Source organism: Ranitomeya imitator, chromosome 3 (assembly GCF_032444005.1).
Source record: "Ranitomeya imitator isolate aRanImi1 chromosome 3, aRanImi1.pri, whole genome shotgun sequence".
Taxonomy (NCBI): Eukaryota; Metazoa; Chordata; class Amphibia; order Anura; family Dendrobatidae; genus Ranitomeya; species Ranitomeya imitator.
In genome coordinates this window covers 684,466,987-684,490,808 of record NC_091284.1, presented here as the reverse complement: position 1 = coordinate 684,490,808, position 23,822 = coordinate 684,466,987, and the positions used below count along the sequence as shown (strand labels likewise).

Below are 23,822 nucleotides of genomic sequence, written 5' to 3'. Positions count from 1 at the left end.
TTCCGCAGCATGTCACTTCTTTGTGCGGATTCCGCAGCGGTTTTACAACTGCTCCAATAGAAAATCGCAGTTGTAAAACCGCAGTGAAATGCGCAGAAAAAAACGCGGTAAATCCGCCATAAATCCGCAGCGGTTTAGCACTGCGGATTTATCAAATCCGCAGCGGAAAAATCCGCAGAGGACCAGAATACGTGTGCACATACCGAAACCCTAACCCTACCCCTAACCCTAACCCTACCCCTAACCCTATCCCTAACCCTACCCCTAACCCTACCCCTAACCCTAACATTAGTGGAAAAAAAAAATTTCTTTATTTTTTTATTGTCCCTACCTATGGGGGTGACAAAGGGGGGAAGGGGGTCATTTATTTTTTTTTTTATTTTGATCACTGAGATAGATTATATCTCAGTGATCAAAATGCACTGTGGAACGAATCTGCCGGCCGGCAGATTCGGCGGGCGCACTGCGCATGCGCCCGCCATTTTGGAAGATGGCGGCGCCCAGGGAGAAGACGGACGGGACCCCGGCTGGATCGGTAAGTATGATGGGGGGGGGGGGGAAATCGGAGCGCGGGAGGGGTGGAACGAAGCACGGGGGGCGTGGAACGGAGCACGGGGGGGCTGGAACGGAGCACGGGGGGGTGTAACGGAGCACGGGGGGTGTAACGGAGCACGGAGGGGGGTGGATCGGAGTGCAGGGGGGGGGGGTGATTGGAGCACGGGGGGGGGGGGAGGGGTGATTGGAGCACGGGGGGGGGGGGGAGCGGAGCACTGGACGGAGGGGAGCCGGAGCAGTGTACCGGCCAGATCGGGGGGCTGGGGGGGCGATGGGTGGGGTGGGGGCACATTAGTGTTTCCAGCCATGGCCGATGATATTTCAGCATCGGCCATGGCTGGATTGTAATATTTCACCCGTTATAATAGGTGAAATATTACAAATCGCTCTGATTGGCAGTTTCACTTTCAACAGCCAATCAGAGCGATCGTAGCCACGAGGGGGTGAAGCCACCCCCCCTGGGCTAAACTACCACTCCCCCTGTCCCTGCAGATCGGGTGAAATGGGAGTTAACCCTTTCACCCGATCTGCAGGGACGCGATCTTTCCATGACGCCACATAGGCGTCATGGGTCGGATTGGCACCGACTTTCATGACGCCTACGTGGCGTCATGGGTCGGGAAGGGGTTAAAGTGATATTTTATTTATCTAGTAAATGGGTTAACAGTAGCATGTTATCCAGTCTTGATTTGATAAAAGGACTCTGTTTTGTGGTGTTTTTTGCTTGTCTTTGCTCCATTATTGAAAATATTCTTAGTGCCATAATCACGTTTTTGTAAAACAAGAGGGGATTATAGGGAGAGAAATGGGAAGCGCAGACTTCTGAGTGTAGTAGTTAGTTTCCCAAGGTGTGTACTCAGTGTGAATTCACTCACCTTTTTGGTGTCTTTCCACTCAGTTTGCTGCAAAAGATCTGGGAACTGATGAGCGCACTGAACAGTGCTTTCATAGGCAATAACACTTTGTGGATGTTTTTCCCAGCAATATGCGCTCCTGAAGGATGATGATGGAACTCGATATTCTGATTCAAGGATGATTTTTATTTCAAACTAAAATACAACCGGTTTCGACTTCTTAGAGTCTTCCTCAGGTATAATGTCATGCATATAAACAGATCTATCTGAACACATTTTATAGCAGATATCCCTGCATGTCAATTTGGGTGGGGGCTGTCTGACACACCCAGGTACTCAGATATGTAAGAATTTGCACTCTGAGGAATCCAACAAAATTCATATAACAAATACATTTTATACCTTTCTCTTTTCCCACACAAGGAAGAAAAAAAAAAAAAAAAATCCACACTGAATTTTTTTTTTTTTTTGCAAATTATCCCCTAAAATTATTTTTTCTTTTCTAAGAGCACTATAAATATAATTATACTATATAAAAAATTCTGTTAAAATGTTATTAAACATACTAAAGTGTGATTTCATACTAAAATGTAAAATCCTACAATTATATACATTATAACAAAAAAAAAAAAAAAACCTTGCTTTTTTCATATTGGGACTATTTCCATATGTCAAATAAAAATTTTCAAAATTTCATTCATATTAAAACTGAAAAACCTAATATGCAAGAAATATCTCATAAAAACAAAAAAAATTGCACTAGAACTTACTTCAAGAAAACTGACACCAATGGTTTCCTCGATTCGGAGCGCACACCACCAAAAATGGAAGCAAAACATTCCTTATAGCCAGTTCCGTCGAATCAGGAGAAATAATACAAATAAGAAAGATTACGTGGAACAATCGAAAATTTTGATCGATAGGTTTACGGATAAGAAATATCCAAAGCGATTAATTATGGCAGCATATAAAACCAATCTAGAAAGAACTCAGCAGGAGTGCTTATCCAGAGAGAATAATGAAAGTAAGGAAGTGGAAGAGGGGATAACTAAGGAAGGAGGATAAAAACCCGAGCGGATTAATAAAAACAAAAATAAGAATAAGGATAGAAAAAAAGATGGGTGGCAGTATAATTTTATCACTGCTTTTAATAGTAGTAATACAGAGATAAGAAACATTTTAAATAAATATTGGTACTTATTGAAAAAAGATACATTTTTGAAGAAACTTTTACCAGACAAACCCAATATTACTTTTCGTAGGGGCCAAACAGTGAAGGGTATAATTGCCCCTAGTAATCTCAGAATGACCAAAGATGAGGAATGTGAATGTATAAAGAGAAAAGAAAAAATTAGGATAAACAAAACGGATGCTTCCAAACCGGGTATTTATCGATGTGGTTCCCGAAAATGTTGTACCTGCAAAATTATCACCCATATGACTCATCACATCACGTCGTATAGTACGGGTGAAACCATAGCGATCACACAAAAACTAACGTGTGATAGTGATTTTGTGATATATGTTATTACCTGTATCTGTGGCCTGCAATACGTGGGTCGGACTATTCAGTCCTTACGATCCCGTATGAATGGCCACAGACACAATACAAAAAATGGCTTTTTAAAACAGAGCTTATCCCGGCATCTATGTTTGAAGCATAACAAAACATTCAATATTTCTGTAACCCCGTTGGAGCAAATACCTGTGAATTGTACTAATAGGGTACAAAAGTTAAACTGGAAAGAATCATATTGGATCTTCCGTCTGGGTACATTATACCCAGATGGATTAAATGATGTTATAGAAGGTATATGATGTGCAAAGCAAATAAATTGACAGGTACAAGATTGCATATTAGTTTTTTCAGTTTTAATATGAATGAAATTTCGAAAAAATTTTATTTGACATATGGAAATTGTCCCAATATGAAAAAAGCAAGGTTTTTTTTTGTTATAATGTATATAATTGTAGGATTTTACATTTTAGTATGAAATCACACTTTAGTATGTTTAATAACATTTTAACAGAATTTTTTATATAGTATAATTATATTTATAGTGCTCTTAGAAAAGAAAAAATAATTTTAGTGAATAATTTGTGTAAAAAAAAAAAAAAAAAAATTCAGTGTGGAATTTTTTTTTTTTTTTTTTTCTTCCTTGTGTGGGAAAAGAGAAAAGTATAAAATGTATTTGTTATATGAATTTTGTTGGATTCCTCAGAGTGCAAATTCTTACATATCTGAGTACCTGGGTGTGTCAGACAGCCCCCACCCAAATTGACATGCAGGGATATCTGCTATAAAATGTGTTCAGATAGATCTGTTTATATGCATGACATTATACCTGAGGAAGACTCTAAGAAGTCGAAACCGGTTGTATTTTAGTTTGAAATAAAAATCATCCTTGAATCAGAATATCGAGTTCCATCATCATCCTTCAGGAGCGCATATTGCTGGGAAAAACATCCACAAAGTATAATCACGTTTTTATATTTTTACATTTGCTATTTATGAACCATGAACTTGTAGGAGCAGACTCAATGTTCATCTAATACATTTTTTCTTCCATTCCTTATCAGGCCTTTGCAAATGAAAGACTCTTTGTAGTCTTGAGTGAAAAGCTGTATGATTTGCTGCAGATGGTAAGTGATATTTATTCCCAGTTATCTATTTTTTTGTTTGTAAAATTAATGCAAAATTTATTGAAGTTCATTGTTTCCTTTTCTGGATTTGCTTCTCTGCAAAACTGTTAACCTGGGTTTCCAAAGCACAGCAGGAATATCTGAAGCGATACAATATTTCTGAATAGTGTTACGTTTCTCAGAAGAAACGGTTAAACCCCTCCAGTTAAACAAAACTTTATAGTACATCCTATGTCCAGTCCCTGTATATGGAGCGGGCTCAGCAGATGTCACTATCGAGCAACCACAGTGCGCTCCTATGGCTGTAATTTAACCACAGAAATGTGGCTGTCAATCTCTGCCAACAGCATTGAAATAACGTTAGTGCTGGTGTGCGTGGTTACGGACTACCACCAGTCTGGCTTGATGCCATTCTAGCGAACTGATGAGCCGAAAGTGCGTGGGATGACAGAAATGTTTATAATAACATAGTAACATAGTAACATAGTTAGTAAGGCCGAAAAAAGACATTTGTCCATCCAGTTCAGCCTATATTCCATCATAATAAATCCCCAGATCTACGTCCTTCTACAGAACCTAATTGTATGATACAATATTGTTCTGCTCCATAGTAACATAGGTTCTGCTCCATAGTAACATAGTTCTGCTCCATAGTAACATAGAACATAATATAAATTAAAAAAATTGCATAATTCCACTTCCCCGATTTAAGAATTAAGGTGTGTATGTATCAATATCTATCTATCTATCTATCTAATCTATCCATTTGGTATCCCAGCATCCATAAAAGCCCAGTGTATTAAAGTAAAATAGGAAAAAGATGAGGGCACTCACCGGTCTTCATGAAATGCAAAACTTTATTGGCAACACATCCAGATAAAATTCATAGCCGGGAACGACGGAGCCAAAGCTCGTGTGAACAGGGGAGAACAAGGACGACGGCCGTTTCGCGCTGTGCTTGCGCTTCTACGGGTCCCGTAGGAGCGCAAGCACAGCGCAAAACGGCTGTGCTTGCCAGACGTCGTCCCCGGCCATGAATTTTATCTGGATGTGTTGCCAATAAAGTTTTGCATTTCATGAAGACCGGTGAGTGCCCTCATCTTTTTCCTATATTTGGACTACACAACTGGTTTTAATTTTTTTTTCTCTCGCTTCATTGGGGGACACATGTAACCATGGCTGTATGCTGCTGTCACTAGGAGGCTGACACTAGACACCATGCAAATAAAGAAAAATAACTCCTCCCTGGCAGTATACAACCTCCGACAGGCACCAGGCGGCTCGGTTTTTGCTTAGGGTCTGTAGGAGGCGGACCTGGATCTAACACCAGATCTGCATTTCTTTTTCTTTCAGGGATTGTGTGTGTTTATTAATCTTTTTCCCTTTCGTTTCAGATACACATCTGGGGGTTACAGGGTGCAGTTCTTCCCACCCTGATTCCCCACATTAAGCGACCAAGAGAGCAGTGTGGTATCACCCACATCGCACCCTCACGGATCCGCTGGGCAGGACTTTGTTTCATGTCACCCTGAGATGTTCATGTTTACTTTTGGTGGCCAGTCCTTGCCTACCTATCCCCCCGCCCCCCCATCCCTCTCCTCGGAGTGGGCTGAGAGGAAGACGGTGGTCACCTGCGGTGACCTCCCCCCTTTTAAGGGGTTGACACCTTCTTCTGCGCCGGTTGATATAGCGCGGGAAGGAGGACTACATCTCCTAAGACCCTTTCTGCCATCAAGGGATCCTGATGCATTCCTCATCTTCAGGTAGGAAGATCTTCAAGCAACAGCAGACCCCCCCTCCCAGTCCCTGCGTCGTCGCAATCTCCATGCAAGGGCACTTAACCTTATTATCCGGCAGCACTCGCCGCTGCATGGGCGCTCCGTTATCGGGTTAGGGGATTCGGGGGCCATCAGGCGCTCTGTTATTTAAATCTCGCGCCTCTTTCCTTGCAGCGCGCTTTTTTCACCATAGTCCTTTCAGGCAAGTCTCTGCCCCGGGAGGCCGCACCCCTTCTTCCTTGTCCCCAGCGCTGGACACAACTCGCTTGCAGCCCAGCGCTGGTATTTGCTGCTCTCCGGCAGACCACACCCCCCTTTTCCCTGCCGGCCTATCGGGCGCTTGGTTTCTCTTCAGCCGATCACACCCCACTGTTTGGCGCGTTCTCTGCACTAGCAGACGCTCGCAGCCTGCACTTTCCCGGCCAGCTGCCTCCTGTACATCGTGTACTCTGGAATACCTCTCCATAGGTGGGGGACACAGTGTAACTGCGCTTTCGCCAGGTCTGTAGATTTTTTTGCTATTCTCCATCCCCGGCTGATTTTCCTCCAGGCAATATCACCTGCTGGCATATTGCTTCAGGTACCTTTTTCACTCTACCTATGCCCAACCCCGCAGGGGCCCCAAGCTATATCCTTACGGTACTTCACTACACTTGTGCCCGCTGTAAGAAAAAGTGGGCTTCAGGCCAGACGTCGCCTTTCTGTACGTCCTGCAGTCCTTCCATCATGTCCGTCTCTCAGGAGGCCCCTAATGCTCGGGATGAGTGCACTCCCCCTCCCCCGGAGTGGGCTGTTGCGATGTCTGTCAGTCTCCGACCTGACTAAAGTGTCTCAGTCCCTGGTTCAGGTACTAGAACGTACTCCACTGCTTACTACCTCCACCAGTGCCACGAACGCTTCTCGCAGTGATTCGCTTGCACCTGTCCAAGATCCCCACAGGGGCAGACTTGAGAAAAGAACCAGAAAGCGTTTTCTGTCTAGTTCTTCATCCACTTCTCCGGATCCAACTGCGTCAGCCGGAATACCGCTCTCTACCCGTTGCCCCTCTTCGCAGGAGGACGTCAGGTCAGATGTATCCTCTCAGTCGGATTCTGACTCAGATGCAGATCAGACTTCCACAATGCAGGATATGGTTGACAGCCTTATCTCGGCCATTATTCAAACGCTTGAGCTTAAGGAGGAAGAGGCAGCTTCTCAGGACATCTCCGTTTCTTTCAAACGGATGAAGCGTCCCTCCAGAGTTTTTCCCAATCATAAGGAATTTAATAACACTACGTCTAGACACTGGGAACACCCTGGTAAATGTTTTCCAGGGAGGAAACGTTTAGACATTTTATACCCGTTTGCTGCAGACCTTGTTAGCAATTGGTCTGAATCTCCTAAGGTAGATCCACCTGTGTCTAGATTATCCTCCCAGACAGTGCTGTCCATTCCTGACGCGGCGTCTCTAAAGGAACCCACAGACAGACAAATTGAGGCTCTTACCAAATCAGCTTTTGAAGCTTCTGGTACCTCTCTCTGCCCCAATTTCGCCTCTACCTGGGTGGCGAAAGCGGTGTCAGCCTGGGCCAAAACCCTACGGAGAGGCATTGTAGCTTTGGCTCCCGCACAGGAGCTAGCGGATTTAGCAGATCAGATTTCACTGGCTGGAAAGTACCTTCTGAATGCTTCTCTGGATGCAGCTGTTTGCTCTGCAAGGGCAAACAGCAATATTGTCGCCATTCGCCGTGTCCTCTGGCTGAAGGCGTGGAACGCAGATCCCGCTTCCAAAAAGCCCTCACAGGTCTGCCTTTCCAGGGATCCGGGCTCTTTGGAGCGCAGCTAGACCAAATGATCTCGAACGGCACGGGCGATAAGAGCACTTCTCTTCCGCAATCTAAGCCTAGGCGTCCCTTCAATACAAAGGGACCCCATTCCTTTCGCTCCTTCACCTCCTCAGGTGGTGCCTCTCAGCATGACCGGTCTTCCACTCAAAGGGACCGAAGGAAGCCTTCTTTCAGGCCTACCCCTCACTGGAGAGCTAAAGGCCGCTCCTCCAAATCTTCCAGTTTTCGCGACCACAGATTTTCTTCCAAATGACGGGTCACTCCCATCTGGAAATCTTCCAGGGTGGGAGGCAGGCTTCTTCTGTTCACAGAGCCTTGGTGGTTATTGGTGGTCGACGACGCCTGGGTCAGGGAGATTGTCACATCAGGTTACAAAATAGAATTTTTGTCACCCCCAGGCAGACGTTTTTTTCCTCTCCCTCTCATGTCCCAGGGCTTTTTCAGGCAGTTGATTCCCTTCTCGCCTCAGGGGTAATCGTCCCAGTACCTTCCAACCAGCGTTTTTCTGTTTTTTTTTTACTCAAATCTGTTTGTAGTTCCGAAAAAAGAAGGCTCTCTTCGCCCGATTTTGGACCTCAAACGGTTGAACCTCCACCTCCGGATTCGGCACTTCAAGATGGAGTCCTTGCGCTCGGTGATCGCCTCCTTGGAACCGGGAGAATTTCTGTGCTCTGTGGACATTCGGGATGCATATCTGCACATTCCGATTTGTGTTCAGCATCAGAGGTTTCTTCGTTTCGCGATCCAGGACCAACATTTCCAATTCACGGCTGTTCCTTTCGGCTTGGCGTCCGCCCCCAGAGTCATTAGGAAGGTAATGGCGGCGGTCATTCTCATAATCCCCTATCTCGACGATCTCCTCGTAAAGGGTCCGTCTCGCCGCGACTGCGGTCAGTCTCCAGATCACTTTGGACACGTTAACCCGCCTCGGTTGGATAATCAATGAACAAAAGCCACCTTGATTCCGACCCAGCGTCTAGAATTCCTGGGCATGGAATGCGACACCATTCAGGCTCGGGTCTTCCTCCCAAGGGAGAAATTCCTCTCTCTTCGGAGGGGCATCAAAGTTCTAAAGCGTCCTACCCCTCTACCTCTACGGCTCGGCATGAGGGTTCTGGGCAAGATGGTCGCTTCCATGGAAGTGGTCCCTTATGCTCAGTTCCACTCTCGCCCTCTGGCCCTTCTGTCAGTTTGGGACAGGAATCCACTCTTCTTAGAACACCCAGTTCACCTCCCTCTCGATGTGAGACAGTTTCATTTGATTTGGTGGACGCTATCCACTTCCATTCTGCGCGGGAGATCGTTTTTCCCCCTCCGCTAGCAGGTCATCACCACCAATGCCAGTCTCCAGGGGTGGGGTGCGGTCTTTCTCCACCACACAACCCACGGGCGCTGGACTGCTAAAGAGACACGCCTCCCAATCAATCTCTTGGAAATCAGGGCTATTTTTCTGGCCCCCCTCCGCTGGCAGCCCCTCCTCTTGGGCAAAGCGGTCCGCATTCATTCGGACATCGCCACGGCTGTGGCTTACATAAACCATCAGGGAGGGACTTGCAGCAAGCAAGTCATGACGGAGGTGGCAAAAATTCTGCAATGAGCGGAGAACCACGTTCCCTCCATATCAGCTGTCCACATCCCAGGGGTGGACAATTGGGAAGCCGACTTTCTCAGCCATCAGGGGCTCTTGTCAGGCGAGTGGGCTCTTCTCCCCGCTATCTTTGACCAGATTTGCCAAAGGTGGGGCGTGCCGGACGTCGACCTAATGGCCTCTCGAGCAAACCACAAGGTTCCCCAGTACATATCCAGATCCCGGGATCCAAGGGCCGTCGGCTGTGACGCTCTCGTGATCTCGTGGGCCCAGTTTCAGATGCCCTACCTGTTCCTGCCTCTTCCCTTGCTTCCAAGGGTCGTAAAGAAGATAAAGTCAGAGGGGGTTCCCGTTCTCTTAGTAGCTCCAAATTGGCCCCTCAGGGCCTGGTATGCAGAGCTAGTGAACATGTTATCGGACGTACCTTGGAGGCTCCCAGACCGTCCGGATCTTCTATCGCAGGGTCCCCTCTTCCACCCGAGTTCTCGGTCTCTGAATTTAATGGTATGGCCGTTGAGGCCGCGATCCTGAAGGACGCAAGTTTTTCTCAATGTGTCATACATACCATGATAAAAGCTAGGAAATCGGCATCTTACCGTATCTACCATATATGTTAGAAGGCCTTTTTCCGATGGTGTGACGTCAATGGTCTATCCCCTATGGTTTTTTCCCTTCCTTCGCTAGTCGGATTTCTTCAGTCGGGTCTAGATTCGAACCTCTCCCTGAGCAAGTTAAAGGGTCAGGTTTCTGCCTTTTCAATTCTCTTTCAAAGAGACCTTGCTTCTCTCCCCCAGGTGAGAACCTTCCTTCAGGGGGTTGCTCATGTTGAACCTCCTTACCATCCTCCGGTCGCTCTTTGGGACCTCAACCTTGTGCTCAACGCCCTCCAGTGTACGCCTTTTGAACTGATTCAGGACATCTCTTTTTCGCTTCTTTCCTGGAAAGTAGCTTTTTTGGCCGCCATCACCTCGATCAGGAGAGTTTCCAAGTTGGCGGCGTTGTCCTGTCGTTCTCCCTTTCTGGTCCTTCATCAGGACAAAGTTGTCCTTCTGCCTGTCCCTTCTTTTCTGCCAAAAATGGTTTCGGCTTTTCACATCAATGAAGACATCGTCCTTCCTTCTTTGTGCCCTTCCCCAGTTCATCCTTTGGAGAAATCTCTCCACAATTTGGATGTGGTCAGGGCTATCCGAGTCTACCTTGCCAGAACTGCTCCTTTTCGTCAGTCTGACTCTGTTTGTTGTCTCGGAAGGTTGTCAGAAGGGGCTCCCCGCTTCTAAGTCCACAATTGCTTGGTGGATCCGTTCGGCGATCCTGGAGGCATACCGTGTTCAAGACAAACGGCCTCCCCCGGGGGTGAGGGCTCACTCTACCCGGGCTGTTGGAGCTTCTTGGGCAGTTCGTCACCAAGCTACGGCCTCGCAGGTTTGCAAGGCCGCAACTTGGTCGTCCATCCACACCTTTGTGAAATTCTACAAGGTGCACACTCGGTCTTCTGCGGATGCAAGCCTGGGTAGGAAGATAATGCAGGCGGCGGTTTCTCCCCGACCGACCTAGTTCTCTATTCTTATTATCCCGCCCTGGGGACTGCTTTTGGACGTCCCATGGTTACCTGTGTCCCCCAATGAAGCGAGAAAGAAAGAGGGATTTTTTGTTCTTACCGTAAAATCTTTCTTGGAGCCTTCATTGGGGGACACAGCACCCTCCCTTTATGTTGTACCGTATTGGCCAACGTGCCATTGTTGTGGGTTGGTACATAGGTTCAGTTGTTTATACTTGTTCCTACTACTGCTTTTGCACCAACTGAGTTGCCTGGTACCTGTCGGAGGGTGTATACTGCCGGGGAGGAGTTATTTTTCTTTATTTGCATAGTGTCAGCCTCCTAGCGATAGCAGCATACACCCATGGTTACCTGTGTCTCCCAATGAAGGCTCCAAGAAAGAGATTTTACGGTAAGAACCAAAAATCCCTCTTTTCTTTTAAAAATATCTTTTTATTTTATTTGAGTGGTAGGAAAAAGAAAACAATACAAATTTGTTATCTGGGTAATTATAATGACCGGAACAATCATATTGCTAGGTTATTTTCCCAGCAGAAAGAATACTGTAAAAGCAAAAATCAAAAAGCTAATGCAGGAATGTTTTTTTTTTCTGCTTTTCAATTAATTAAATGGTAAAATGAATAGTGTAATTTAAAAGTATAACTTTTCCACCAAAAAAAACAACCTCTCATATATCTACAGTATGTGGATGGAAAAATTAAAAAGGTCTTGAAAGAAGAAAATAAAAATTACAAAAATAAAAAAAATTGCCATGACAGGAAAGTGTTAATCTGTATTACACATTGCTGGAAATTTTTTTACACTTTTCATAATCAATTTTTGCTTCCGTTATTATGTTTTTATAGGACTGGGAGCAGCGTGAAGAGGAACATAACTTGCTAATTGAAAGGATTCTTTTACTAGTACGAAATCTCCTTCACGTTCCTGCTGATCCTGATGAGGAAAAGGTGCAATAAGTGTTTGGAACTATATTTTGCAAGTGTTGAGTTGGATTGTGAAGCTGAACGCATTCATGTCTACACAAGTGTAAGGCTATGTGCACACGTTGTGGATTTTTCAAGTTTTTTCGGCAGTTTTCCGCTGCAAAAACGCTTAAATGCTTACATTAAGCATCCTATCATTTTTAATGCATTCCGCAATTTTTGTGCACCTTGCGTTTTTTTCCGCAATAAAAGCGCATTGCGGAAAAAAATGCAGCATGTTCATTAATTTTGCGGATTTTTTTTGCGGATTTCCTGCTATATTATTGCATTGTGAAGCTCTGGGGAAAAAAATACGGAAAATCCACAAAAAATGCGGAAAAAAACCCCACGAAAAATGTGCGTGACGCGTTCCTGCAAAAGTAGTCTGGATTTGCTCAGGAAAATTTTGCAGACTTTCCTGAATGTGGGCACATAGCCTAAAATGACCAAAAGCTTTGTTTCTATAGTCTCTCTAGTCTTGGTCATTACATTTTACCTCTTTTAGAATGTGGATGATGACGCGAGTATTCACGACAAAGTATTATGGGCAATCCACATGAGTGGTATGGATGATCTTGTGAAGTTCCTGGCTAGTTCGGAGACAGAACAGCAATGGAGCATGCATGTTCTAGAAACAGTGTCTCTCATGTTCCGGGATCAGGTGAGTGGCTGCCAATCATCAGCAAGATTTTTTTTTTCTTCTAAATGGTTCTTGGTATTTGTTGTAAAAAAAAAATAATAAAAAATATATATATAGAGAGAGAGAGAGAAAGGGCCTCATACACATTCTGTTCAAATTGTCATGTATTGGTACTCCTAGACTTATGACTATGCACTTTTGAGGGTTATATACCAAGGAAATATTCTCCAGACCATGGAATAGTCTATGAGTAAGCAATATAATACTGATATGGGTACATGCAGAGTTTTTGATTGGAGAAAGAAATTTATAGCCCCCTATGTACAAAAAATGCTTAAAACAAGGGAGATTATCCTTTTTCCCTGCTTGCCACGCTACTACACGGCGGCGCCTTTGGCCGAGGCTGATCGCCGGAGCTTAGAGACACAGGCACAGGGGATCTTTCTGAGAACGGGAGGACGATCCCCAATCTCAGACCCACCGCAGCAAACTGCATTTCTGGAAACAGGGGAGCATCATTACAAGTAAGTGCCGCTCCTGGAACTTGGGAACATTCAGTGACTGCAGGTCAGCAGTCTTATTGTGACTTGTTCATTGGCATTTGGTATTAGCGCGGCAGCCCCATTTTATTTTCATGTATTAATTAAAATGTACTTCATTTGTGGGAGAACTCTTACAAGTTTTTAAGTACTAGTACATTACTGAAAACAAATGTTACTCCTGGAGTCTGGTCCTATATATATAGGGCGGTAATTTCACAATGGGGGCAGGCTTTGTGGTGTTGAATCTCCCCCCCCCCCCTCCCCCCCCTCCCATGTGCTTACCCATCTATCCACTCCCTCTTTCCCCATGTGCTGACTTCTCCCGTCTGTGCTCTCTTCTTTGACCTGTCTACCCCATGTGCTATCCCCCTTGTCTGCTGTCTTTCTCCGTCCTGTGCTGTGTTCTCCCCTCATGTGCTGTCCCGTTTAAGCTGTCTCTCCCCCTTCCCCCCCCCCGTGCTCTGTCTCTCTCACCCCTGTGCGCTTTCTCTCTCCCCCATCTGCTGTCTTCTCCTCTCATGTCATCTCTTCTTTGACCTGTGTAACCCTTTTTAGGAGAAGCCATGTTGGCGTTGATATTTGCTTTTTAAAGGGGTTTTCCCACAACTGAAATTTAATTTTAAATATTGTCTGTGTCTGTCCATGTACAGAACATACCTGCAGCGGAACACACACTGTATACGCCGTACGCAACACACACAAACTGTATATGCTGTATCCTGCTACATCCTGGGCAGGGGAGGAAGCAAAAGACAATACTGACATTACAGCAGGAGATCGCAGAGGATTCATTTTGTGAGGTAAAATATTGTTTAAAAACAGTCAGTGAAATATTTTACCTGACAAAATGAATCCTCTGTGATCCCCTGCTGTAATGTCAGTATTGTCTTTTGCTTCCTCCCCTGCCCAGGAGATGTGGTATGCTCCGGACACGGTCAGACACAGACAATTTTTAAGATGAACTTTCGTTCGTGGGAAAACCCCTATAATGTGACCGGCTTCCTCTGCCTGTAGACACATCGCGCATCTGCAGCCGGGATCAGCCGAATGATTCACTGCGCCTGCGTGGAATTTGCGCAGGTGCAGTAAATCAGACTGCTGCGATCTTTGTGCAGACAGCGGTGGTCACGTTAAAACTGCGCATTCGCTCCTACTGTACAAAGATGCCGGCGGTCAGTGAATCATTCGGCTGTGTCGTGTTCGCGACAGTGTTCTGCTGGTGGTACCGAGCAAGAGGCTGCGTACAGCATATACAGTTTGTGTGTGTTGCGTACGGCGTATAGTGTGTGTGTGTGTGTGTGGGGAGGGGGGGGGCAGTGTTCCGCTGGTGGTACCGCGCAAGAGGCTGGTACCCAGCAGTTTACATGTTGAGACACCCATCACTTGGGTGTCCCAATATGGAGGTCTGTAAACTTCCACCGCTTGGAATTCTGGGATCTGGACACAGCTGGACGGAACAGGATGTGAAGACATTACAAGGTAAGTATATATTAAGATATAATCAGAGATATATATGTATGTATAGACTAGATGGTGGCCCGATTCTAACGCATTGGGTATTCTAGAATGTGCATGTCCACGTAGTATATTGCCCAGCCATGTAGTATATTGCCCAGCCACGTAGTATATTGCCCAGCCACGTAGTATATTGCCCAGCCACGTAGTATATTGCCCAGCCACGTAGTATATTGCCCAGCCACGTAGTATGTAGTATATTGCCCAGCCGCGTAGTATGTAGTATATTGCCCAGCCACGTAGTATATTGCACAGCCCACGTAGTATATAGCACAGCCCACTTAGTATATTGCCCAGCCCACGTAGTATATAGCAATGTGGGCATTATATCCCTGTTTAAAAAAAAAAAAAAAAATTAAAATAAAAAATAGTTATATACTCACCCTCCGGAGCCCCCGGATCCAAGCAAAGCGGTTACCGACGCTCCTCCCACGCTCCGGTCTCAAGAGTGCATTGCGGTCTCGTGAGATGATGACGTTATCATCTCGCGAGATTGCAGCATGGACCGGTTACCGGAGCGTCGCGAGCGGGAAAGGCCTGTTGTGGAACCGAGGGGCCTACGGACGGTGATTATATAACGATTTTTATTTTTTTTTAAATTATTTTTAGCATTAGATCTTTTTACTATTGATGCCGTATAGGCAGCATCAATAGTAAAACGTTGGTCACACAGGGTTAACCGAGTGCGTTACACCGCGGCATAGCGCGGTCGGTTAACGCTGCCATTAACCCTGTGTGAGCGCTGACTGGAGGGGAGTATGGAGGGGGCACTGACTGCGGGGAGGAAGGAGCGGCCATGTTGCCGCCGGACTGTGCCCGTCGCTGATTGGTCGTGGCTGTTTTGCCGTGACCAATCAGCGACTTGGATTTCCATGACAGACAGAGGCCGCGACCAATGAATATCCGTGACAGACAGAAGGACAGACGGAAGTGATCCTTAGACAATTATATAGTAGATATGCATGTCTTACTGACATCACAGAGATGAAATCCAGACATTTGTTTTTATCTGTCAAATATTATGAGGTTTTTTTTGTGATACTATTTACTCGTGCAGGAACATGAGTCCATTTTCTTAATTCAATCTATACATAAATTTTATTGCCTTACAGAATGCTGAGCAATTGGCTGCAACTGGTCAGGGCCGATTTTCAACTGAAAGAGCAACAGACCTTAAAGATTTGGAGATACTTCGCCAGCGGGAAATGGCAGAAAAAAAGAGCAGAGTTTTTCATCGTGGTACCCGGTGAGTTTGTGAGAGAAAACGTTGCATCATACTTCATAAAGAAGACTTGTCCGCTCTCTTGACGTGTTTGATTTAGGAAACATTTGTTATTCGCTGTAAAAAAACGAAACAATGTTTTAGTGTCTTTAGTCAGATTTGTACGCTGTGCTAATTTTATTATTATTATTATTATTATTATTATACATTTTTATAGCGCCATTTATTCCATGGCGCTTTACATGTGAATACGGGGCAAATATAGACAAATACATTAAACATGAGCAGATAACAAGGCACACGAGTACATAAGGAGGGAGGACCCTGCCCGCGAGGGCTCACAGTCTGCAGGGGGTGGGTGAGGATACACTAGGAGAGGGAAGAGCTGGCTGTACGGCTGTTCAGTAGGTTGAGGATCACTGCAGGCTGTAGGCTTGTCGGAAGAGATGAGTCTTCAGGTTCTTTTTGAAGGTTTCTATGGTAGGCGCAAGTCTGATGTGTTGGGGTAGAGAGTTCCAGAGTATGGGGGAAGCACGGGAGAAGTCTTGGATGCGGTTATGGGAAGAAGAGATGAGAGGGGAGTAGAGAAGGAGGTCTTGGGAGGATCGGAGGTCGCGTGTAGGTAGGTACCGGGAGACCATGTCACAGATGTATGGAGGAGACAGGTTGTGGATGGCTTTGTATGTCAGTGTGAGGGTTTTGAACTGGAGTCTCTGGGCGATAGGAAGCCAGTGAAGGGCTTGACACAGGGGAGAGGCTGGGGAATAGCGGGGGGACAGGTGGATTAGTCGGGCAGCAGAGTGTAGGATGGATTGGAGTGGTGCCAGAGTGCTAGAGGGGAGTCCAGAGAGTAGGAGGTTGCAGTAGTCGAGGCGGGAGATGATAAGGGCATGCACTAGCGTTTTTGCAGTGTTGCGGTCAAGGAAAGCACGGATCCGGGAAATATTTTTGAGTTTGAGACGACAGGAGGAGGCAAGGGCTTGGATATGTGGCTTGAAAGAGAGGGCAGAGTCGAGGATCACCCCGAGGCACCGGGCGTGTGGGACTGGGGATAGTGAGCAGCCATTGACATTGATGGATAGGTCTGGTGGAGGGGTAGAGTGAGATGGGGGAAAGATGATGAATTCTGTTTTGTCCATGTTCAGTTGTAGAAAGCGAGCAGAAAAGAAGGCTGAAATGGCAGACAGACAGTGCGGGATTTTGGTAAGCAAGGAGGAGAGGTCAGGTCCGGAGAGGTAGATCTGCGTGTCGTCAGCGTAGAGATGGTACTGCATACCGTGGGATTCTATGAGCTGTCCCAGGCCGAAAGTGTAGATGGAGAAGAGTAGGGGTCCTAGAACAGAGCCTTGAGGAACACCGACTGACAAGGGGCGAAGTGAGGAGGTGGTGTGGGGGAGGGAGACACTGAATGTTCGGTCTGTCAGATATGACGAGATCCAGGAAAGGGCCAAGTCTGTGATGCCAAGGGATGAGAGGATTTGTAGCAAAAGGGAGTGGTCTACAGTGTCAAAGGCAGAAGACAAGTCCAGGAGAAGGAGGACAGAGTAGTGTCGCTTGCTCCTGGCAGTTAGTAGGTCATTGGTGACTTTAGTTAGGGCAGTTTCAGTTGAGTGATGGGAACGGAAGCCTGATTGTAACCGATCAAAGAGGGAGCAGGAGGAGAAGTGGGAGGACAGTTCAAGATGGACGTGTTGCTCCAGCAATTTGGAGGCATAAGGGAGAAGAGATATTGGGCGATAGCTAGACACAGAGGATGGGTCGAGGGAGGGCTTTTTGAGGATGGGTGTGATCTTGGCATGCTTGAAGGATGAGGGAAAGACACCTGTTGTGAGTGAGAGGTTGAAGAGGTGCGTTAGGGTTGGGATGAAGACCGTGGAAAGGTTAGGGATGAGGTGGGATGGGAGCGGGTCAAGCGTGCAGGTGGTGAGGTGTGATCTTGACAGGAGGGTGGAGAGCTGATCTTCTGTCATGGTGGAGAAGCTGGTTTTGGAGGAGCAGGGTTGAGCAGCTAAGAGGGGCAGTGGGCGCTGTGGGCCAAAGCTTTCTCTGATCGTATCGATCTTCTGTTTAAAGAAAGAGGCGAAGTCATCAGCAGAAATGAGGGGGGAGGGAGGAGGTGCGGGGGGACGGAGTAGAGAATTGAAAGTGTTGAAAAGCTGTTTAGGGTTGTGGGACAGGGAGGATATGAGGGATGAGAAGTAAGTTTGTTTTGCGGCAGTGAGCGCAGACTTGAAGCTGGTGAGGGACTGCTTGTATGCAGTGAAGTGGTCGGCAGAGTGGGATCGCTTCCATCTCCGCTCAGCAATCCTGGAAGCCCGTCTCAATTCTTTGGTCAGGCTGGTCAGCCAGGGCTGCCTGTTAATTGTACGAGTTTTACTATGCATGAGTGGGGCGGCCGAATCGAGTGTTGTTGTTATTGTGGTGTTATAAAAAGTGGCAGCAGCATCTGTGTCATGAAGGGAGGCTATGTCTGTGAGAGGGAGAAGGGACTCAGAGAGTGATTGTAAGTTGAGATGTTTGAGATTTCTGCGAGGGTGAGTGAGTTTGTGGAGTGGGGGTTGCACACTAGGAGAGGAGAGGGACGAGAATGTCAGTAGGTTGTGGTCAGACAGGGGGAGGGGTGTGTTAGTGAGGTTAGTAAGGGAGCAGAGGCGGGTGAAGATGAGGTCCAGCGTGTGGCCATCTTTGTGAGTGGCCTCAGAGGACCATTGAGTGAGGCCAAAGGAGGCAGTCAGTGATAAAAGTTTAGAGGTAGCTGAGGTGAAAGTGTCAATGGGGACATTGAAATCACCCATGATGATAGTGGGGATGTCAACAGAGAGGAAATGAAGTAGCCAGGTGGTGAAGTGGTCGAGAAAGGTGGAGATGGCTAGTTCTGGGGGGCGGTAGATGACAGCCAGCTGGAGGTTGGAGGGGGAATAGATGCGGACAGAGTGCACCTCAAACGAGGGAAGAGTAGCGGAGGGTGGTAGCGGGATTGGAGTAAAGGAGCAGGTGTCGGACAGGAGCAAGCCAACTCCTCCACCGCGTTTGTTGCTGGGGCGAGGGGTGTGAGAGAGGTGGAATCCGCCATAGGAGAGCGCAGCTGGAGAGGCCGAGTCAGAGGGGGTGAGCCAGGTTTCAGTGAGGCCGAGGAAGGAGAGTTTGTTGGTGATGAAGAGGTCATGGATAAATGGCAGTTTGTTGCAGATGGAGCGTGCGTTCCATAGTGCTCCAAGTAGGGGGAGCGGGGGAGTGGGGGCTGGATGAATGGGTATGAGGTTGTCGTGGTTGGGAAAACGTGCGGAGGATCGTGGCAGGGGGTTAGAAACGAGTGTGGGGATGAATTGGGGATAATCTGTGATCCTTCATGTATATGTGAGAAATCACAAGAATTTTACCAATCCCTTTTTCAAAGAGCTGAGTGCCTTCCCATTCCAACACTCTCAGCACTTCTTCACTGTGGTGCACGGAAACTATTGACATGAAAAATAGTAATACCTAGTTTCTCCTTTGCCACATTGGGGGACACAGGACCATGGGTGGTATGCTGCTGTCACTAGGAGGCTGACACTAAGTTGAGACAAAAAAAAGGTTAGCTCCTCCCCTGCAGTATACAGTCATGGCCAAAAGTTTTGAGAATGAGACAAATATTAATTTTTCCAAAGTCTACTGCTTCATTTTTTCTAATGGCAATTTGCATATACTCCTGAATATCAGAGTGATCAGCTTAACAGCAATTACTGTACTTGCAAAGTCAATATTTGCCCAGAAAATGAACTTTAACCCCCAAAACACATTTCAACATCATTGCAGTCCTGCCTTAAAAGGAGCAGCTAACATAGTTTTAGTGATTGATCCATTAACACAGGTGTGGGTGTTGATGAGGACAGGGCCGGCGATCAATCAGTCATGATTAGGTAAGAATGACATCACTGGACACTTTAAAAGGAGGCTGGTGCTTGGTATCATTGTTTTTCTTCAGTTAACCATGGTTATCTCTAAAGAAACACGTGCAGCCATCATTGCACTGCACAAAAATGACCTAACAGGGAAGAGTATCGCAGCTAGAAAGATTGCACCTCAGTCAACAATCTATCGCATCATCAAGAACTTCAAGGAGAGAGCTTCCATTGTTGTCAAAAAGGCTCCAGGGCGCCCAAGAAAGACCAGCAAGCGCCAGGACCGTATCTTAAAACTGTTTCAGCTGCGGGATCGGACTACCAGCAGTGCCGAGCTTGCTCAGGAATGGCAGCAGGCTGGTGTGAGTGCTTCTGCATGCACTGTGAGGCGGAGACTCTTTGAGCAAGGCCTGGTTTCAAGGAGGGCAGCAAAGAAGCCACTTCGCTCCAGAAAAAAACATCAGGGACTGACTGATATTCTGCAAAAGGTACAGGGAGTGGACTGCTGAGGACTGGGGCAAAGTCATTTTCTCTGATTAATCCCCTTTTGGATTGTTTGGGACATCTGGAAAACAGCTTATTCGGAGAAGAAGAGGTGAGCGCAACCACCAGTCTTGTCTCATGCCAACTGTAAAGCATCCTGAAACCATTCATGTGTGGGGTTGCTTCTCAGCCAAGGGAATCGGCTCACTCACCGTCTTGCCTAAAAACACAGCCATGAATAAAAAATGGTACCAGAATGTCCTCCAAGAGCAACTTCTCCCAACCGTCCAAGAGCAGTTTGGCGCCCAACAATGCCTTTTCCAGCATGATGGATCACCTTGCCATAAAGCAAAGGTGATAACTAAATGGCTTATGGAACAAAACATAGAAATTTTGGGTCCATGGCCTGGAAACTCACCAGATCTTAATCCCATTGAGAACTTGTGGTCAATCATCAAGAGACGGGTGGACAAACAAAAGCCAACAAATTCTGACAAAATGCAAGCATTGATTATGCAAGAATGGACTGCTATCAGTCAAGATTTGGTCCAGAAGTTGATTGAGAGCATGCCAGGGAGAATTGCAGAGGTCTTGAAGAAGAAGGGTCAACACTGCAAATATTGACTTGCTGCATTAACTCATTCTAACTGTCAATATAACCTATTGGTACTCATAATATGATTGCAATTATATTTCTGTATGTGATATAAACATCAGACAAACACTAATAAAAACCAGAGGGCAGCAGATCATGTGAAAATATAATTGTGGTGTCATTCTCAAAACTTCTGGCCATGACTGTACACCCTCATGCTGGCTTCCAGAGACCCAGTTAAAGCTTATTGTCCGTAGGAGGCACACTGGATTTAACTCTCTTGTTAGGGTGACTGAACCTTTCAAGGCTCCGATCTCCCCGAGCCAACAACAGGCGAGCACGGGAGTTTTACCTCTCCGTATCCTCTCCTGCGACGTGGGATGCCACTGCCTGAGCTGATTTTTTTGGGGGCGACGGGCCCCTTTCAAGGGACCGATCTCCCCCCCCCCCCCCCCCCCTTACAGACGAGCACATGGAGTGTCCTCCACGTATCCTCTTCTGCATCCAGGTCTTTTTTGCCGGACATCTGCCCTGCCCACCAGGTTTTCCCTCGGTTGTTCAGAGGCACTCTGCATTATTGCGTCCGTGCAGCCCCCACTGCATCACCACTGACAAAGCGGATGATGGAAGGAGGCGGACGGTTGCTCTCCACCCCCCTCTCATGGGGATGGTGGATAGAGGCTTCCCCAGCCCTGCACCGTCCTAACCACCCCGGGCACAGCTCACCTGCGGCAAGCTACTCTGCGATTCCCCTCTATTCGGGGTAAGTTCCACATGGGGGGGTCGGTCGTCCTGGCGGTTCCGGAGGGCTCCTTCTCAGGAGCTGGGCACTCTTTTTCAGGGTCTCCACTAGGCGCCGGCGCTGCGCGCCAGTCCGAGGCCGCAAATTTAGTTCCCGGATTCGGCCTAGCACAGGCCGCATCCCGATAGGCCCCGCCCACCTTTCGCTTCATCCTGCGGCTCCGCCCCCGGTCCTGGCACTTCTCGTTCTCTGCGAGATTACCCTCCCAACCCCCGGCGACCATCTTTATTTTCACTGCACACCGCAGCTCCAGCTCCTCCACGTGGAGCGCTCTGGACGACGCCTGCCTTCTCATCAGCGCCGCCACCTCACCTCTTTGCTGGACACAGGACCACGGGTAAGGAGACCGCGTTAGGTTCTTCCTTGCAGCGTCACCCTCGCTTCCATATTGTATAGACCCTGAGGACTATCACTTACATTGGGGTACATCATGTCCCAGTTAAGGGCCAAAAAGATCACCAAGGTGCATACTACCTTTTTTACTGCATGTACCACCTGCCAGGCTCCACTTCCTCGGCTTCAAAGTTCCCCCCTCTGCTCAGCCTGCGATGCTCCAGGAGCCCTCCGCCGCCACAGTCCATGGATTCTTTAGCCAAAGCGATTAAATCCCTGCAAGACCCCTCTGGGGAGCGGGGCACTCTTTTTTTCATGGGTTAAGAGATCCCTCCGTAATAGGGGAATCGTCGGCCAGCAGGGGCCGCTCTCACTGGAAGGAGGCACGGTCATCCAGAAAACGGATCCGCACTACCTCCCCTGAGCACTCACCACGCCGTTCAGCTCCACTTCTCGCTCACCCTCTCTAGGGGCTCGTAGAGATCACGACTATAAATATGAGTCTGACGCATCCTTAGTCCCGGATGCTCCGGAGTTTAGATCTACTGTTGACTCCCTCATCGAGGCAGTCAATCATGCACTAAAAGTGGACGATGACCCTAATTCTGCTCCGGACCATTCCGTCTCCTTTACGAGAACCAAGCGTTCCCATAAGATGTTCGCCTCTCACCCAGATTTCCTGGATATAGTCAGGCGACACAGGGAGCGTCCGGATAAGCATTTTACGGGCAAAAAGGCCCTGGAATCGAAGTATCCCTTTTCCGCAGATCTTGTTAAAGAATGGACGGAATCTCCACTAGTAGATCCTCCGGTTTCGCGCTTTGCTACCAAAACTCTCTTATCTGTTCCTGCTGGTGCTTCAATTAAGAATCCCACAGAACGCCAGCTAGATTCCCTAGCTCGCTCAGTGTACGAAGCCTCAGGTTCCTCTCTATCTCCCTCCTTCGCAGCGGCTTGGGTTGCCAAGGCAATGGTGTTCTGGGCAGATGCCCTTGCAAATTCCATTCAGGAACAGGAACTTCCGTCTGAGGTGGCGGACCTTGCCAAACAAATTGCCATGGCTGGAGATTATGTGATGTATGCGTCTCTCGACGCAGCGGACCATGCAGCAACTGCGGCTTCAAACGCCATCACCATTAGGAGAGCTATTTGGCTCAGAGAATGGCGTGCAGATTCCTCCTCAAAAAAGTCTCTGATTTCCCTTCCTTTTCAGAGCGGGCGTCTTTTTGGAGAAAAACTAGAGCAGCTTATTTCCGACGCTACTGGAGGGAAGAGCAAGTTCCTCCCGCAACACAGGCCCAAACTTGCTTTTCAGCGCCAACAATATTTTTGCTTTCGGCCCTTTCGCAGTAGCCCATTCTGGTCCAATTCCGCCGCCTCATCCAGATCAGAATGATCCGCACGTACAGAGACTCTCGACCTTCTTTCAGGTCGAATCAGTCCTGGCGAGGAAAGCCTATGCAACCCAGAACCAGAGGGCCCAGGCCTGCCAGATTCCCTTCGCAATGACTCTGGGACTATTCCAGTCGACACCTCCAAAGTAGGCGGACGTCTGCTTCTTTTTCAACAAGTCTGGCTCTCCGTCGTCCACGACGAATGGGTCAGGGATCTGGTTTCTTCTGGCTACAAAATAGAATTCTCCGCCTCCCCTCCAGCACGGTTTTTTCCCTCTCGTCTCTCAAGTTCGGGAGCTCAGTCCCGCGCCCTTCATTGCGCCATCGAATCTCCACCAAAGCGGGAGAAAGTATAATATCTGATAATCCAAAATTAGTATTAAACCAAGAAAAACAAAGAAAACTAATCTATCCAATAAACTTTATTAAACAAAATAAGGATAAAAGACTGACACAACACCCAGACCCCTCTAAATGGGGGTGGGTCAATTAAAAAACCTGGCCCAAAAAGATTGTAAAGGGCAAAGGGTGGGAGGGACAACGGGGCCGATAGCAAAAACCCTACACGTCCCTACAAATATTCCCTGCCTGTCTGCGGAGGTTGGCACCCTCTTGGACGCAATATGGCGCCCCCGCTCACAGTCGACTCAC

General features: G+C 47.3%; 1 protein-coding gene and 1 long non-coding RNA gene across 3 annotated transcripts in view; one reads left to right on the top strand and one right to left on the bottom strand.

Moving 5' to 3' along the window:
- The window catches only part of TIMELESS (timeless circadian regulator), a 222,249-nt gene that overhangs the window by 80,233 nt on the left and 118,194 nt on the right, over window positions 1-23,822 (top strand). For both annotated transcript variants that reach the window (XM_069758445.1, XM_069758446.1), the window contains exons 5-8: window positions 3,990-4,052; window positions 11,648-11,749; window positions 12,270-12,425; window positions 15,574-15,707. In XM_069758445.1, coding sequence (XP_069614546.1) covers window positions 3,990-4,052; window positions 11,648-11,749; window positions 12,270-12,425; window positions 15,574-15,707 — 455 coding nt within the window. The remainder of the gene's footprint in view (window positions 1-3,989; window positions 4,053-11,647; window positions 11,750-12,269; window positions 12,426-15,573; window positions 15,708-23,822) is intronic.
- Window positions 1-23,822, bottom strand: part of LOC138670798 (uncharacterized) — a 228,516-nt gene that overhangs the window by 164,441 nt on the left and 40,253 nt on the right. The window contains exon 3 of the long non-coding RNA XR_011319381.1: window positions 15,634-15,800. This is a non-coding gene — a long non-coding RNA (uncharacterized lncRNA). The remainder of the gene's footprint in view (window positions 1-15,633; window positions 15,801-23,822) is intronic.